The following is a 17,131-nucleotide window of genomic DNA, read 5'->3' as shown; positions in this document are numbered from 1 at the left end:
AATCACAACACAGAACACAAAGTATTAAACACACACAGGCCTGGCCAACCTAATCACACACTTGCTTAAGCACAAGATTGCAGTCTCTCAGAAAACCTCCTATAGAGACACAGAACTTCAGATCCGAGTACTAACAGAGTAAATGGAAATATCTCAGGTCTTCAAAAATCTCAAAGGAAGGAAAGGAGGCCAGGTTGAAGGAAGAGGGGAAGGAAGGGGGACAAAAGGGGTGGCCTTATGGATGTCTCCTGCCACCTGCAGACACCCAGGTGTCATGGGACCTTTCCCTGGGCTTCTAGGAAGGGAGGAAGGGAGGATGGGAACTCAACCCTACCAGAAACAAGAGACCAGACCAGAACCAGAATTCGAGTTCTCTGCCCACCAGAGGTGATCAGGCTCCGACCCTCAGTTCAGGCTGAGGCCCTTCAAGCAGACTCCTACGTACAGGATCAGGACAGAAGAAAAAAGGGTAGGATAGGAGGGGTTGAAAAGAGGAAAGAGAGGGAAGGGGAAAGAGGTCAATACAATCTCTTGTTCCTTACCCAGTTGGGGCACTCTGGCCAGTCATCCACGTCAGGAGACCACGGAAAAAAGGGTCCCGGTTGCGGCCACTGGGTCTGGTCCCTCGGCAGGTGAGCTGGTCCCCGCGTACCCTGAGTGGTCAGGATGTCAGTCATAGCAAAGAAGAGGTCCCACCAAAATCGCCATTTGTTGCAGGATGGGGGACCCCTTCCAGGGCCCGAGAGTGGATTCTCGTCTAACACTCGGAAATGAATTGTCCGAGGAGACACATGTGCTGACAAAGCAAGAGACTTTATCGAGAAGGGGCACCTGGGTGGAGAGCGGGAGGGTAAGGGAACCCAGGAGGACTGCTCTGCCAGGTGGCGCACAGTCTCAGATTTTACAGTGATGGGATTAGTTTCTGGTTGTCTCTGGCCAAACACTCTGACTCAGGGTTCTTCCTGGTGGTATGCGCATCACTCAGCCAAGATGGATTCCAGAGAGAAGGATTCTGGAAGGACATATGGACTGGCGTCTCCTGTCTCCATTTGACCTTTCCTGAATTCTTCCGGTTGGTGGTGGCTTGTTGGTTCCATGTTCCTTACCAGGACCTCCTGCTGTTAAGATAACTCATGCAAGTAGTTACTATGGGGCCTGGCCAGGGTGCAGTTTCAGTCAGTGGTTCCCCTAATGGTATCATAAAGCCTCAAAACATGGAATCTATGCAGCTGCTTTGGTTTGTTTACTTCTTAAGTGAGTGGGGGGAGAAAAGAGAAGGAAATAAAGTTTACTGAATGTCTTTAATTCTATCTGTTTTCTCGTGCAATTCTTACAACAGTTCTGTAAGATATTATTATTTGTATTTTTCACATCAATCAAGTAGTGATTAGTGTGTTTAAATTCCTTGTCTACATCTGCACAGCCCAGGTTTCTGGCACTAACTCCAGCAATCTTTCCACTACACTACCTTGCTTCCTGAGGTCATTGAAAAACTAAATATAATTGGATGCTTTCAAATGATGATTGATGATCCTTAGACAGGCAGGACCTGGGACCCTTTGCTGCAGTGCTGCAATGCTTGCACCTGGACAAATGTCTCCTCAAGCTACAAATTACAAAGAAACTAAAAGGGACTAAAAATAACTGTGTGCATGCGCAGCTGGGGCAAATTATGGACAAAAAAATACAAAAAGACCAAAAAACCCAACTGCCACTTCTAAAGAGCCGGGAGCAAAGACAGGGTACTGCCCATGCCCCCTGCACACACCAGCTCGTGCCACTCCCCACCTTGGAAAGGCCACAGGAGTGAAAAGGTTCCCTTGCTCGCTCCCCCAAGGTGGGGGGTGGGGGGTGCGAGCTTGTTCCTTACATGGGGTGAGGGTAGGGCTGTGTTCAGGGGTTGGGCCAGAGGGGTGGCTTAGGTGTTTTTCCCACCCCTTTGGTGGTGTTGTGCACAGGGGGCATGCACAGTACCCTGCTTTTGCTCCCCACTCTTCAGAAGTGGCAGTTGGGGGTATTTTTGGTCTTTTTGTCCATAATTTGCCCCACCTGTACATGCAGTTTTTTTAGTCCTATATAGTTTCTTTGTAATTTGTAGCTCAGATGTTTGTCCAGGTGCAAGCACTGCAGCAAAGGGTCCCAGGTCCCAGCCTATCTCAATTTGATAAGTTAAATGTACAGTATTACAAATGAAAGAAATGGTTAAATATTATCAATTATTTGTGGTACCAAATTGTATTCACACAGAATTTCTCCTTTCCTTAATAACTGCAAAGATGTACTGCAATAAATTTTGTCTATTTAAACAGGCAGTCATAAAACTACTTTGTCAGTATGGTCTGATTGCTTACGAATTTTAGCCACATGTATTCATAATATAATTAATTAATATCTAATTGTTTCACCTTTCATTTGAATGAAACTAAGAACTTGTTGGTAATAAATACATGTCTTTGGCCAATTCTGATTTGAAATATGGAGTTTCCCACTTTCCTAACTAAGTATTTCTTAAACAATACAACCATGCATTCAATTCAGTATCACTTTATACCTGGCCAAATATGTTCATTTTGGGGGCAACCTGAGCATCATTAGCAAAACTGGAAAATCCCCACCTGGTCTAGAATCTCTTGAAAAAATTCCTTGAACACTTTGGTGCTGTGAAAGCCCACTGCCACAAAGTTAAAACAAAAGGAAAAACAACCTATATTTCATCTCACTGAAGTATTTTAAAGATTACTGTTATAAAGGTCTGCCATCCATCCATTCTCTTGTATTCAAGTTGTCTTATATTATTCTATTTCATTGCAATTGGGTTCCAATCCATTTGAAATCTGTATTTTCCTGCAATAAGTGCACATAATCACATTTCTTTTTGAACATTCAGGCGGCTACATACAGTGTGAGAATCTAATTTTAGAACAGAACACTTATGCTCAACAAACACTATGCAACAAAGAAAAAAAGGAAGCAAAATATGATGCTAAAAATAAGTCTTGTTTTTCATGTGACTGAGCAAGTTGACTGAGAAAATGCTTGTTATGAATTTGATATCCATCTGTGTCAAATGTTTCTCAGAGACACAATATCAGGAATTTTTTTTCAGTAGGTAAAATATATGGGATTTATATTTACTGAAATCACAGAAGCTTGTATTTAGATTTTACTTAATACCTCCTCTTTTATTTCACTTTATCAGAAAGCAGGTAAATGGGAATATAATTTCAAGGTAAGTCATCTATAATTGCCAACCCAGCCATTTCCCTGAGTAGGATTCCTAACAAAAATAGTGGCTTGATTTACCTTTTGAAGGCTGTGTATATCAGACAAGTATTATATTTCCATAGTCCCACTGACCCAGAGCTGTGATTTCTTATGTAGAAACAATTAGTAAATAGGAATTTCAGTAGTTTAGTATTACGCTTTTAGTTCTTGTTTGTTAAATACCTACACCTGTACACTTATTTTTTTAATACTCATATTCTATTCTAACAAGTGCACAGATCACCTTGTTAGAAGATCATACTTAAAATTTTAAATAAGAACTTTATTATATTAATATTTAAATTGTTATTCTGTACTTGATCAATAGGGGAAATCCTGTTTTTGCTATTAAATTAAATACCTATAACAGTCCAAATTCATTCTTTCTTTATGATTATATGTAATAAAATTGACCAAGTTTCATTTTAAACTTTTCATATGGCATCTTTTAAACTGAGACCTGTATGACTGGTTCTTCAATCAACCATACAGTCACTTCTATCTGTTCATTAAAATATCAATTTTTTTACTTCGTGCTTTTTTACCCAAAGGTATGACCTAATTTTATAATTTTATGATTCTTATTTTGTCACCAAAATTGTTTCCCTAGCCTAATTCCAGTTGGCTTTCAGTAGTAATTGTACCTTTAAAAGGGTAGATTTAGGGCTTCCCTGGTGGCGCAGTGGTTGAGAGTCCGCCTGCCGATGCAGGGGACACAGGTTCGTGCCCCGGTCTAGGAAGATCCCACATGCCATGGAGTGGCTGGGAGCCATGGCCGCTGAGCCTGCGCGTCCGGAGCCTGTGCTCTGCAACGGGAGAGGCCACAACAGTGAGAGGTCCGCGTACTGCAAAAAAAAAATAATAATAAAGGGTAGATTTAGGATACTCCATGACACATCTTGTTTCAGATAGCAAAAATATGTTTAAAGGCAGGAAGCATTAACTTTTTCTTATGCATCTTAAAATAGTATGATTGAAATTTTGTAAAATCCCAGGAAATACTAATGCTTTATATTTCAATAGAGAACAATTAAGTAATGCTGTGTTATAAAGAGAAACCAATACCAGCATAGGGTTCATATTATCCTGTTTTCTAGTCAATATTTTAAAAAATGCTATAGGAAATGATATTTGGCAGTATGCTGCATGTCAGCCTGTATGTCACATTGCCTTCAAAACTGAGTTAATATGACAGTTTCCTACAGTTGCGAGAGGCATTTGTAACAAATATGACAAAGGGCTGGTATGCTTAAAAAAAGAGCATTTAAAAGAAAAAATATAAATATACAATATATTTATTTACATTTATATATATATATAAAAATATCCAATATAAAAAATCCAATATAAAAATATCCAAGGTCTTGAACACAGCATAGGAGATATATAAATTAACCAATGAAAATGAAAAAAAAGGTATTTAAATAACTAAAAAGCCATTAAATAACTGTAAAAAAAAAAGTCATTTCATATGTGTTCTTTTATCCATTTCTTTATTTATCCTGTCCATATGTCAAGAAATGTTTATAGCGGCAACACACAATACTGATGCAGATGCAGTGAAACTGACACAAATACAGTATTTTGGAATAGAGTAATCACAAGAAAACTGCTGTTGCTATTATTGCAAAATAATTATTACAGATTTTTTTTTAATTTACTAATATGTATTAAAATGTTCATACCTTTTGATCTTGTGATTTCACGTCTAAGAATCATTAAAGAAATGATTATAGATGTGGAGAGAGATGTTCAGAGATGTTTATCACAGCATTATTTATAGTAGCTCCAAATTGGCTATCCCCCAACCCCAATGGAAAAGTTAAATGATTTTTGGCAAGTCTCCTTTGTAGAAATTATTTTTTAGGTTTTTAAAATATTAATTATAAGAATGATGCCCACAATATAAAGTGAAGTCTATTTAACTAGATGAGCTCAATTACATAAATTTGCATAAGGGATTAAAATTACTAGAAAACCAATAAAATATTAACAATTGGTATCTCTTCTAAACAGAATACTCAGGAAAAAAAAAAAAACTATACTTTTTTTTTCCCAAACAAATGAAAGCACTAAATGTTTTTGTGGGTTTTTAAAAATGAAAAATAATTTTTTATCTCAAAGGGGTTGTTTCAGATTTCTAATTTCTTCTGGTTTATGGTTTTTCAGAAGTACCTAGAGTGAAATTTCTTTGAGTTTGTTTCATTGTCATTCATGTGATAAACATTTGGGGGGAAAATATTACAAATATATATTTTTTTCAACAAATATATTTTTTATGGAAAAGTTTATATTGTATTCATATTCTGGAGGTACATTTCCTGAGTATAAGTAAAATCAAGTTTTTGTTTTAAACCAAGGAAAACTTTATAATTCATTTTTCTTTTTAATAACACATGAAATTCATACTCACTAACACTGTGGTCTTTGATGTTAACATGACATTTACCAAAAAAATGTTCATTGCAAAAATCACTAAGGGTAGAGGATTATCAAACCCAGAAATTTAAAACAGTATAGATAGGAAAGGCAAGCCTGATTTCATAAATAGCCCCCCAAACTAGTCTCCTTAACAAATCAACTATATGGTGAACAGTATCATTTCACAAATAAAATTTATTATATATGATAATGTTACCTTTCCTATCTTTGTAAATCATTTATTACCATTTGACTGTAGAAAGTAAGTCCTTGAAATGGAAAAATCCAATGATTTGTATCCAGTAAGCTGCCCAAGAGATGTAGTTTAATTTTATCAGAATTTATTTTCTGCATTGGTCTTCCACTAAATATTTCAATCAACAAACTTATAGAGTACCTCATGTGAGCAGGCACTGGACTTCATGATGTAGATAGTCATGGTCCCTGGCATTCCTGGAGCTTATGTTCCTGTGGAGGAAATAGATGGAAAATAAGAAACAGACAAATAAATTAATTACAAATTAATTAGGAGAATTATGTCAAATTAAGAGCCCAAATGGAGTTAATCATTTTCTTTTTCCTCCCTTCATTAACTTTCTAATTGACATTTAGATGAATGCACCAATGCATATGTGGAACACTTTTAATGCCACCAGGTTAGCCCTGTGAAAACACAGTGGAAATAACTTGAGTACCATATTGTACAAAGTAAAGCCAAGCCCTAAAGCTAAATTATCCCCTAGATTCTTCCCTGGCATCCACTCAAGTTTAGGGCAAAGGAATGAGGGAGCCAAAGACCATAATCGAAAACTCACTGGACTAATCAACGGTTTTGAATATGCACTCACAAAATAACTCATTTAATGCTAAGAGCATTTTATTGCTGGAATGAACACTAAGAATATAACCTTTTCTATCCAAAATAAACTTTTGCCCCAAATGTTTCATCATTTGATCTCAGGCTCTTCTCTGTATTCTCAGTCTTATCTTCAGTTAGTCCTACTGAATACAGTTGACATGAAAGTCAGCTAAAGGGATGTGGCTCACAGCTCCATGGATGCAATTATTGTGACATGTGCTTTCAGTGCTTATCCAGTAGAAATTGTATGTTGCTGAGAATGATTGATTTATTACTGCCTTTGTACTAGATTTTGTCATTACTCATTATTTTCTTTGTCAAACAGACCCACACTCTTCTTCACATACTCACCCAGTCCTGTCTCTCAGTAAGCAAAGTAGCTGATGGCTCCCAACAGCCCACTGTGGAAATATGTAATGATAACCCTTTGCAAAAATGGCATCTAAGAAACTATACAAGAAAGGAAATTTTTAGAAATATTTTTAAGAATTCTACTGATTACTTTCTCAAATAATTTTGGAGGTTTGTGTTGCAGACTTTATTAAATTTATTTTAGTGTTTTTCTTGTGTTTTGGTACTGAAATCTAAACTTATTTCTTTAAAATGTGGTTTTAAAAAATCTTTATGTGCTATTTCTCCTTGGAGTTATTTTTCTCTTTTACTTCTTAGCTGCTCATTAATTTGGAGGCTGTATATATTAAGTGGTGTTTGTCTATTATTAATAGGTATTTTCCTACTAATAGGTATTAATAGGTATAATAGATATATATTAAGTGGTGTTTGTCTATTATTAATAGGTTTGTCTATTATTTATTAATAGGTATTTGTGTATTATTTATTATTAATAGGTATTTTCTTTATTTCAAATATACATATGCATAAGTATAACTGATGGAATATATTATGACATATTAGCTCTAACTATAGCCATGTCTATATGACAATAGATTTTGTAACAGAGCTGAAAAAACCAATAAAAAAAAAAACTAACATAGCCCAAAAATTGTTTTTGGAACACTGAAATTATTAAATTGTTAATTTTTATTCAGATACTTTGTGTGCAGATACAACATATCCTTTCTAAAATTTACTATTTTAACCTGAAACTTAAAGCAAATGCATTATTGAAGACTAAGATGTAATTTTCAATAACTTTATGAAGTAAATTATTTCTGAGCATTTCTTTGTGGCTGGTTAAATGACATAATTATAATAATAAAAGCTTTTAAAAATTGTACTTTTCTGACTTGTATGATTTGTGAGTATCTTCGCAGTAGACAGTAAAATGAATTATTATTCAGTTCAAGTCCAATAAGTACCTGTCCTAGTTCTTGATCTTAAGGGGATTATTGTCCTGTAAATAAAAGCTATTATATTGTCCAATACCTTGCTATGAGAACACATGGGAAGTCAGGGAGTTATTCTGGTTCAAATGAATCAGTTAAAGGCTGTTAGTAGAGGACACAATTGAGCTTGGGATACTTGTGACAAGGCTGAGAATGGAAGTATGGAGAGGAGGGGGAAGAGGGATGTTGTTTAGATTAGACTTACATATGAGACAGGGCATTCCAAACATACATTGGAAAGCTGAAGAAGTCCGGACCTTTTGCACAAGGCAATTTGCATATATTATCTTAGTTTGTTTTCCAAGAAACCATACCTGGTAGATGCAATGCCCACCAAGTGGTCATCTCAGATTTAACTATTTAGTCTCACAAAATTACAAGTCTTTTGCACTTTAAGAGGCCCACTATTTGCCTTCCTATCTGGTATTATAATGCAGTTTATCAGATGCAGATGCAGTTAATCAATCAGAGGTCATTTTTACTGTAAGTCATTGATGCCTATAAACATAGTTAACAATTTTACCCTTAGGTTGCAAGTGATCACAGCTGACTAAAAGTCAAATTTTTTAAGCAGTAAGGGAAAGAGCATTTTTACATATTAGTAAGTATAATTAAGCATCTGACAAAGTATGTCCTCAGAATGATTTGGTAGCTTGCCCAAATTTTCATGGCTAGTAACTTGGGAAGCAGAAATTCACACTTAGGGCTATCTAACCCTAAAATGTCTGATCTTTCTACTCCACTACACTGAAAAGGAGAGTATTTTCCTTGGTTGGTTATCTTAACAGCAGTGGCTTTTGACTACTAATGAATTCCTTCAAAGAAAATATTTATGCATTTTTTAGAAAGAATACTTACTAATATTTTAGAAACTATCACATATGTAATTGACAACACATATTCAATCTAATCCTTAAAGTCATATACGTGTTTTTTAAAAGGATCTAATAGAAGCAAACAAGGGTAAGTGGCTTTTTTGGAAAAGGACATATATACACAGAGGACCTCAGGTACGTAACAAAAATGAACACTTTGATTTTTTAACTAGAACTTTCTAGAAAAAAATGCTTGTTTTCTTTTGTATCTTTTTCCAAGTTGGCTTTTGGTTCATCAATGAACAAAATAATTTCTGGCATCATTAGCATAAATCAACTATCTTCTTGCCTATCTTTGGCCATTTCTTCTTTTGTCCATTTTTCAGTATAAATGGCTTGATTCCATGTATTGAAAAGAGCAACAACAAAGGCCTAAATCTTCAAATCTTCTTCACATCTAATAGTCTTGCTCTTTTAATTTCCTGTTTGTTGTCTATTAAGCATCCTTTACCACAAGCCTATTTTCCATTCTATCTTTTCTCAGGACAGCGCAGTTCGGGGTGTTTGTAGTCCTAATCCAAAACAAATTATAAGTGTCTAGGCAGTGTTTCACCACCATTTTTTTGCATGCCCCCTGCATTTTTTATCTTCTGACTTTCAATATAATATCAAGAGCCCACCCCCCCCCCAAAAAAAGTATTTGTCTACCTTTAATTTTGGTAATTTGCAACAAGAGTATAATATATGGATACTTTTTTCAAGATATATCTCCAAATCACCTCCCATATTCAAACACGTCTCTTCTGGCTGGGGAGTTTTTCGTGTAGTATGGTTCTAGGCATTGCCCATGAAACTAAGCAGAACTGTATATGATAATGTATACAATTAGTGCATAAGTTAGTATATAAAACCATGTGGACTTAAAATATATATCTGAAAATTCCAAAAATATGACTTCAAAATGTAAATGTGAACTCAAAAGAGAAGACTGGTTAACCTGGTGCAATTATTGGAATTACATTTCAGCATTTGGGTACTGAGAGGATGCTTATTAATACTGTTGTTATGAAAATATATGTAGGTATAATATTTTAAAAATATGTCCATCACATCTGTTTTTATTTGATGCTGGTATTTTTTAAGATCCTTAAAAATGCAAACTAAATATGGTGAGCACACCATCAAGTAAGATAGATCTTTGTTGCTATGGTAATTACTCTTCTACAATGAATGTCTCACAGTCACAGATACTATGGCTTGTATAGTATTTTGAAAAGGGAACATCTCCAGCAGTTTTGTTCATCTGGGTCACAGCTGTGACATCTCTTTTCGTATTTGCCAAATGGTTACTAAGTAACACATGCCCAAGAAAACGAAGATTCTGTAAAAGCTTGTTAATATTTGCACTCCTCAACTGAACTCTAAACTCACAAATGGGCTTTTTGCAAAGGAGCCTGAATTCTTGGCAACGCATGATAAATGTCGGCCAATTTCTTTAACCATCTGCAAACAAAGGTGCATTAGACAATGATAAAACCATAACAGTGAAAGTTGTATAATAATTAATTCAGAGCCACCTGTGCACAGTTCCTCTTACAAACATATCTCAATGTTTATACCAAAAAAAAAAAAAAAGGACTTTTTAAAGAGCAGATTTAATCTGATGTGCTAGTGAAGTTTAAGATAAAATATGTTGCACTGATTATTGGTTATCTTTTACAGAGACTCACCTTGAGACATGTTAACAGTAATCAATGTCTAGATGAACCTTCTGAAGAAGATAAAATGGTGCCTACCATGCAGGACTGTAGTGGAAGCAGATCTCAACAATGGCTGCTAAGGAACATGACTCTGGGGGCATGAAGACCATTTCCCCTAAGCCATGAAAGTGTCTACACTTATGCTTTTCCATTATTTCAATTAGGAAAAAATATTAACTTTGTTGAATTGAAAGTTTTAAAATCCTTTTAGTATTCTAAAACACAGTTGTTTATAATTCATTTTTAGGAATGTTTGCTTATTTCCCTACTAAAATTTGTATCTGATTAAAAAGCACATAGAATAAATAACAGCAAACTGTTATTAAACATCAGAACAACTTGAAAAACGAATTGTGTTTCCTTTTAAAAAAAATTATTGCCATCATGTCACAGGATTAGTTTGGGGGGGGGCTATTTTTATTTTTGTCTTATAATGTGGAAAAAGGGACAATGTAAATGCCTTATAACTCCATTATGAAATGTTATAAATTGTTTTATAAACTCTGTTTCTACTGGACCTTCATGGAAACATGTTGAATTTCTATGTCAACAGCAAGGCCATTACATTGAATTACTTCTAAGCAATGAATTTGTTGCTCAAAAATCAGTTCCAAATTTTGTACCAGGAAAAAACTTAAATTGGATATTGACATCTAATAGAGTTCTTATAAAAACATCACATTTAAACAAAAAAGTGGAGGAGAATTTGAAAATTCAATTTAAAGTACATGAAATCAGAAGAAACTAGCTACTCATTGAGGGGAGCAAAATGAAGCTAAAAAACAATTGAAACATTTTAAAAAGATATTCTGTTTGGGTTGCAATCACTTCTAACACAGGCTGAGTGTAACAATCAGCTTGGTCCTAGAACTGATGTGGGAAACTCAATTTTTAACCACGTTGTCTCATAAACTATACAGTTGTTTTTCTCTTCACTCTAGAGACTGGGACTTGTCACTTAGGCTACACAGAATTGTAGGTGAAAGGTAGAGTATTAGCCCTAATTTTTAATTCTTTGGCATTTAGGATTTTAGTTAAGTCACTGTGACTACTTTATTTTTATATTTAAATAAAATAATGCATTACTATCAGAATTTCATTGCTATGCCAGAATATCTAAAGTTTTCATCACTGGGGGAATGAACTCAATATATATCCATTAAACTTTTATTTTAACTGAAATGCTAGATATCATTTGCCATAAATTATGACTCAAGGAACACAGTCATAATTAGGCTACCTTCACATGTTCTTTTTCCATCTTAAAACACTTTGTATTCAAACTACGTAAGTAGAAAACATGAAAAAAAAAGAAAAATCTGTGACACCATTTAAAATGCCCATAAACTTGCTCTACATATGTATTTTATTCATTGTAAATGCACTCAGCAGCTAAGAGAAATTTTAGGGAGGGGGTGGTGGGGGAATGGAAGACGTGACCTCTTAGAGTAGAGAATGTCATATCGTTGGCTCTCATCCTTTCTTTAAAAGCTCTAATAGAAAATATTAATCCGTTTGATCAGGTTGGCTACAGGCAATCTCTCTCTCTCTCCTCACTCTCACTCTCACACACATACACACACACACACACACACACACACACGGAGCTCACTTTGTAAAAGCTAGTAATATCCTGTACGATTTTCTCAGCTAGCATTCCTTCCTTTTATGGCTTTAAACTGGTATAACTCTAAGGAAGAATTACACTACATGGAGCATTTCAGGTTTACTCCTTAAAGTGTAGACACCCCTCACCTCAAAGTCTCTGAGGATACCTGAATTTTTTTCCATCTTTAAAACCCTCTGCATTCAAAGTACTTGAGCAGAAGACATGAAAAGGAAGAAGAAAAATCTATCCGTGAAATTTGTGCTGATATGTTTTAAATTTATTTAAATTTAAAATTACAAACAAAATTTTAATGTCGGGGCATTTTTTTCTGACGAGAGAATCCATTGCTTACAGCAAATTTCTAAGGAAGCTGTGACTCCTAAGAGCTAGTAAACCACTGCCTTAAATTGACAGTGGCCTCACAAGTCAACTGAGGTCTGACTTGACAATCACAGTTTCCATTTTAACTCTCTTCTTCCCTCTTTTCCTCTTGTCCTGACTAAAATATGACAAAATGTCCCTGCAAGGCATTCTTCCTTAAATTTAAAAAGCTTAAACACTCAAGAACTCTTTTATACAATCTGTTTCACTTATTATGGATTTGTCAATCAAAATGCATATGTTATCTAGTGAAGAGTCAATGACAAGTTTTTAAAAATACAGCTACTCCACTGAAACTGAATTTGACACATTTTGGAAGCATTTTAAGTATCTGAAAGTTCATTATGGTCATAGCAAAAATACAGGAAATATGAAAACTGCCTGAGCTTGAATGCCAGAGAAGAATTTTCAAAGAATCCTCATATGGTTTCAGCAAATGCTGTTAGTGTCCAACAAACAAAAAAAAAATAATACTAAATATTACAAACCACCCAAAACTAATGACTAATTAAATTTTCTTTTCAAAAATGCTGTATTCAGGGCTTCCCTGGTGGCACAGTGGTTGAGAGTCTGCCTGCCAATGCAGGGGACACGGGTTCGTGCCCCGGTCCGGGAAGATCCCACATGCCGCGGAGTGGCTAGGCCTGTGAGCCATGGCCACTGAGCCTGTGTGTCCAGAGCCTGCACAACGGGAGAGGCCACAACAGTGAGAGGCCCGCTTCCCGCAAAAAAAAAAAAAAAAAAATACTGTATTCAATACAGAAAATTAAAATCATGAGTGGATTCACAATGCATTCAATCTAATACACTCCTTGTCTATGGAGCTAGACTAATAAATATTTCAAATGACTTGAATCTTCCTCATCTGAGGTCTTCCCCATTGAAGTTAATGTCAACTCCAGGCTTCCAGATGCTCAGATCAAAACCCTAGAGTCACTTTTGACTCCTCTCTTTCTCTCTCAACTTTAATTCATCAGCAAATTCCCTTGATTCGGTATCTGAAATATAACCATGAATCAACGACTTGGCACACATCCACTGTGTCACTACCTGTAACCTTTTAAATTGAAATATGCATATAATTTGGTTTCCTAATTTCCCAATCCTTGCCCCTAATTGTCTTTTTTCAATACAACAGCCAAAGTCATTCTGATAAACATAAATTTGATTGTTTCACTTCTCTGCTCACAACCCTGTGACTTCATGTTTCTCCAACCAAACTTCTTACAGTGGTCCTCAAGGTCCTTCATGAATGATATCCCTCTACAAACACACACACACACACACACACACACATTTCTGACTGCCCCTTATTCTACTGTGACTGCCAAGCAAATTTCTGTCTTAATGTTTTGTTCTCTTGCCCAACAGAACTCTCACTCATTTTCTTTAGGTCTCTGTTCAAATACCTCATCAGTAAGGCAAACCCTTCTCCCTCCTGCCCTCTCTATTCCTTGTACACTCTGACAAACTACAAATTTGCTTCTTTATATTTTGTCTATCATTCTACTTCCTCACCCTCCAACATCCCCATCTCATACCCTAGAATGTAAGCCTCCTAAAAACCTGCACTTTATTAGTTTTATTCACTGTGATATTCCCGGTAGAGTTCTTGGCACATGGTAAATATTCTTTAAACATTTATTGAATTAATGAACTGAAAAACGTGTGTTAATTTGCTAAGTGCTACTATATCATATTTTGGGCACATTATTTTATATTTTAAAGTAAAGTCTAGTAATATATTTAGACAGGATTTGCATAACTGTCTCCAAATATAATTTTCTTACTAATATTCTTCACATTCATGTATGGACTATGTTTTATTCTGTATGATAAAATATTCTGCCTTATGGAAGTGAAACAAGACATTTATAAACATGCTGCTGTATTATGTAAGTTGCTCTATTAAGATAAAATAATTTTTATTTTTATTTTTTGGTTGAGTTCGGTGGCCATTTGAAGGCATAGACTTTTATTTCTAGAGGGGAGACATACCATTCTCTTAAGAATCATATGTATTTTCATGGTTTCACAGGAGCAATTACTAAATTTATTTTCTATGAGCAAGTCTATGAAAAAAACACAATTGCAGAATCTTTGAAAGGACTTTACAGATGACCTAGTCTTTGTTTACCTATTAATAGATAATAAGCCTGAGACCCAGATGTGTAATGTGGCTTGCCCAAAGATCATATAGCTGTAATTCGTGTTGCCAGGACTCATCATTGTTAATATAACCTAATATTGTCTTCAATTAAAAAGCACTCCAACAAAAAGGCACAATAATGAGGAAAATGTCTTTGTTAAACATTTTATGTTAAGTACATTGATTATTCAGAGATATAAAAATTCTCACTATCTTTCGTGCTTAAATAAGATTAGTTCTATAAAATACTGCTATAGACAACAAATAAAGACCTGCAGCAAAAAATAAAGAGATTAACAGGAAACAGCATGATTACAGAACATTCTAGTATTACTGGGCAATAGCCTCTTCCGCAGTAACTAACAGAGCATCCTCCCCCCTCACTTCTATTTTCCTTATAATTATGTTCAAAGTAAAAGTAAGATTGGCCTACAGCTTGCACAGAATTAGACCATCCATTACTGTGACTATTGGGTAGGTTCTAGGTTATGCAGCTTCAAAGACTGCAGGGTAATAGGCAGAGACTTATAAGCGCCCCAGTGGAGCTCTGTAGACTGTCATAAACACAACCCACAATTTCAATTTTGCCATGGTGCTTAGAAACAGCCTAATAATAAAAAGGGGAAAAAAAGTAAAGAGAGAAAAGAATATAACAATAAAACAATAGGAAAGATTTTACCTTTTTAATTTTTTGGTGGGAAGTTAAGAATATAGTACAAATTGGTTCCGTAAAAATTAAAATTTTGGCTACCCCCCTACATTGTTTTCACCACTTGTGAAATGATGATCTTATCTGATCACAACCATTTTATTGGCATCTTATTTACAGATGCTAAAACTAGTTTCAGAAGAGGCAAAACTTGTATGCATTCTCAAGTTACAATGCATGCTGATTTAATAAATATGAAGAATTTAGGAAATTCAAGATCTTAACAGATGTGTCATCATCTACAATCTGTCTTTATGCACAGCTGATATCTACAAATCTTGAATAAATTTCCAATCAGTTAGGCAGCAAAAATCTGGTTAAGTCTTAAGACAGTTTGTGTTTCAGGATTCAGCCACTACCATTTTTTCCCATTTTTCCTCAATATATCAAAATATGGAATCAATAAATCAGCCACTCTTCTGTATAGCACATAAACACATCTGGTGTGACTTACACCATGGTCAAACTGCTATTAGGTATAAGGTATTGTATGAATTTAAGGTACTGAATGAATACCAGCAATGTGTTTTAAATAGTTTGTATAAATTTGTGTCCAACTTTTGTTTTATATTGTTCAATAAATTCTAAAGGCAATTTTAATTGTATTTGTTTAAAAAAATCCTTCTGAAATACTAGTGATGCAGGGCAGCTTTTCTGTTTACTATCTTTTAAGATAAAGACCACTTCTATGATATTTATATCATCATTATAAAAAGTTATCATTCTGCTTTTGTTTTTAGCTAGGGAAAACAAATCACTTAATATTCTGTTTTTAATGAGCACAAATGAGGACGGGAAATTAGATGATTAAGGCTATATCTATAATGGTTAAAAAATGAAATTTTCATCATGCTTTTAATTTGGGATAAAATGAATGTAAGCTGCTGCTTGGTTTCAGTTGTACTTTTAGCTAAAAATAGCACAAGTGGGGAAAAAAAGGACATGATGATTTTATGATTTTTTTTTGGAGCTTTTGCTTTTTTGGTCAGTATAGCCACAGTTAAGGAGAAACAATTTCAAAACTGTTTTAGATTCATGCTTGGCACACAGTTAACATTTATAAAAGTAGACTATGCATCAAGAATTACACATTTTAAATGTTGTAAGCATTACTAAATAATTGTTCCTCTGCTATAAATTTCAATATTTATACATTTTTGTAGAATTAAAATATACCAATTTAGTCTTCCTTTGTTGTCTTTTTAAAAAATTTTGTCAGCATTTCAAACAAATAATTTCAATATTTTATGCTTATGTTCCATTTTGTAGATTATTTAAATAAATAATAAGTGCCTATTGATATCTCTTGGCAGTAAAAAAAATATTGTGGTCCCAGTACAATTTTGATACCAAATATATATAAAATAGAAACATTAAAATGTGCATATTTTAAATTTATCATTTATTTAAAATTGTTTGATTTTTTTCTTTTTCTGTTTATAAAAATGACTTCAAATAGAAAAGTTAACGTTTGCTATTATATGATGAAAATTATTTTTCAGAATACTGTGCATCATACCCAATTCCTTGATTCGTGTGCTGGGATCCTGGAAGACAAGTCTTGTCAGAGTTTGGAGGAGCAGATGGAGGCTACCCACACTACAGTGAAGTGATTCCCCAGGATCAGCCCTACATTCCTAGACACACATAGAAGCAAGGGATAAAATAATAAAATACCATTTCATCTGCTAAGCTAAAAGAAAGAAGGAAGGAGGAAGGAAAAGAAAGAAGGAAGGAGGAAGGAAGGGAGGGAGGGAGGGAGGATTCTAATATCTATTTTCATAATTTTATTCTGAAGAAAACTCAACTAAAATATTG

At 34.7% G+C, this 17,131-nt stretch overlaps 1 protein-coding gene across 1 annotated transcript in view; it reads left to right on the top strand.

Annotated features, from left to right (window-relative positions):
• Window positions 1-10,693, top strand: part of GALNT13 (polypeptide N-acetylgalactosaminyltransferase 13) — a 517,926-nt gene extending 507,233 nt beyond the window's left edge. The window contains exon 12 of the mRNA XM_082657709.1: window positions 10,428-10,693. Coding sequence (XP_082513835.1) covers window positions 10,428-10,568 — 141 coding nt within the window. The 3' untranslated portion in view covers window positions 10,569-10,693. The remainder of the gene's footprint in view (window positions 1-10,427) is intronic.
• The last annotated feature ends 6,438 nt before the right edge of the window (window positions 10,694-17,131 follow it).

This window comes from Grampus griseus (assembly GCF_964374135.1).
Source record: "Grampus griseus genome assembly, chromosome: 7".
Taxonomy (NCBI): Eukaryota; Metazoa; Chordata; class Mammalia; order Artiodactyla; family Delphinidae; genus Grampus; species Grampus griseus.
The sequence above is the reverse complement of the archived record's forward strand: the minus strand, read 5'-3'. Positions and strand labels throughout refer to the sequence as shown.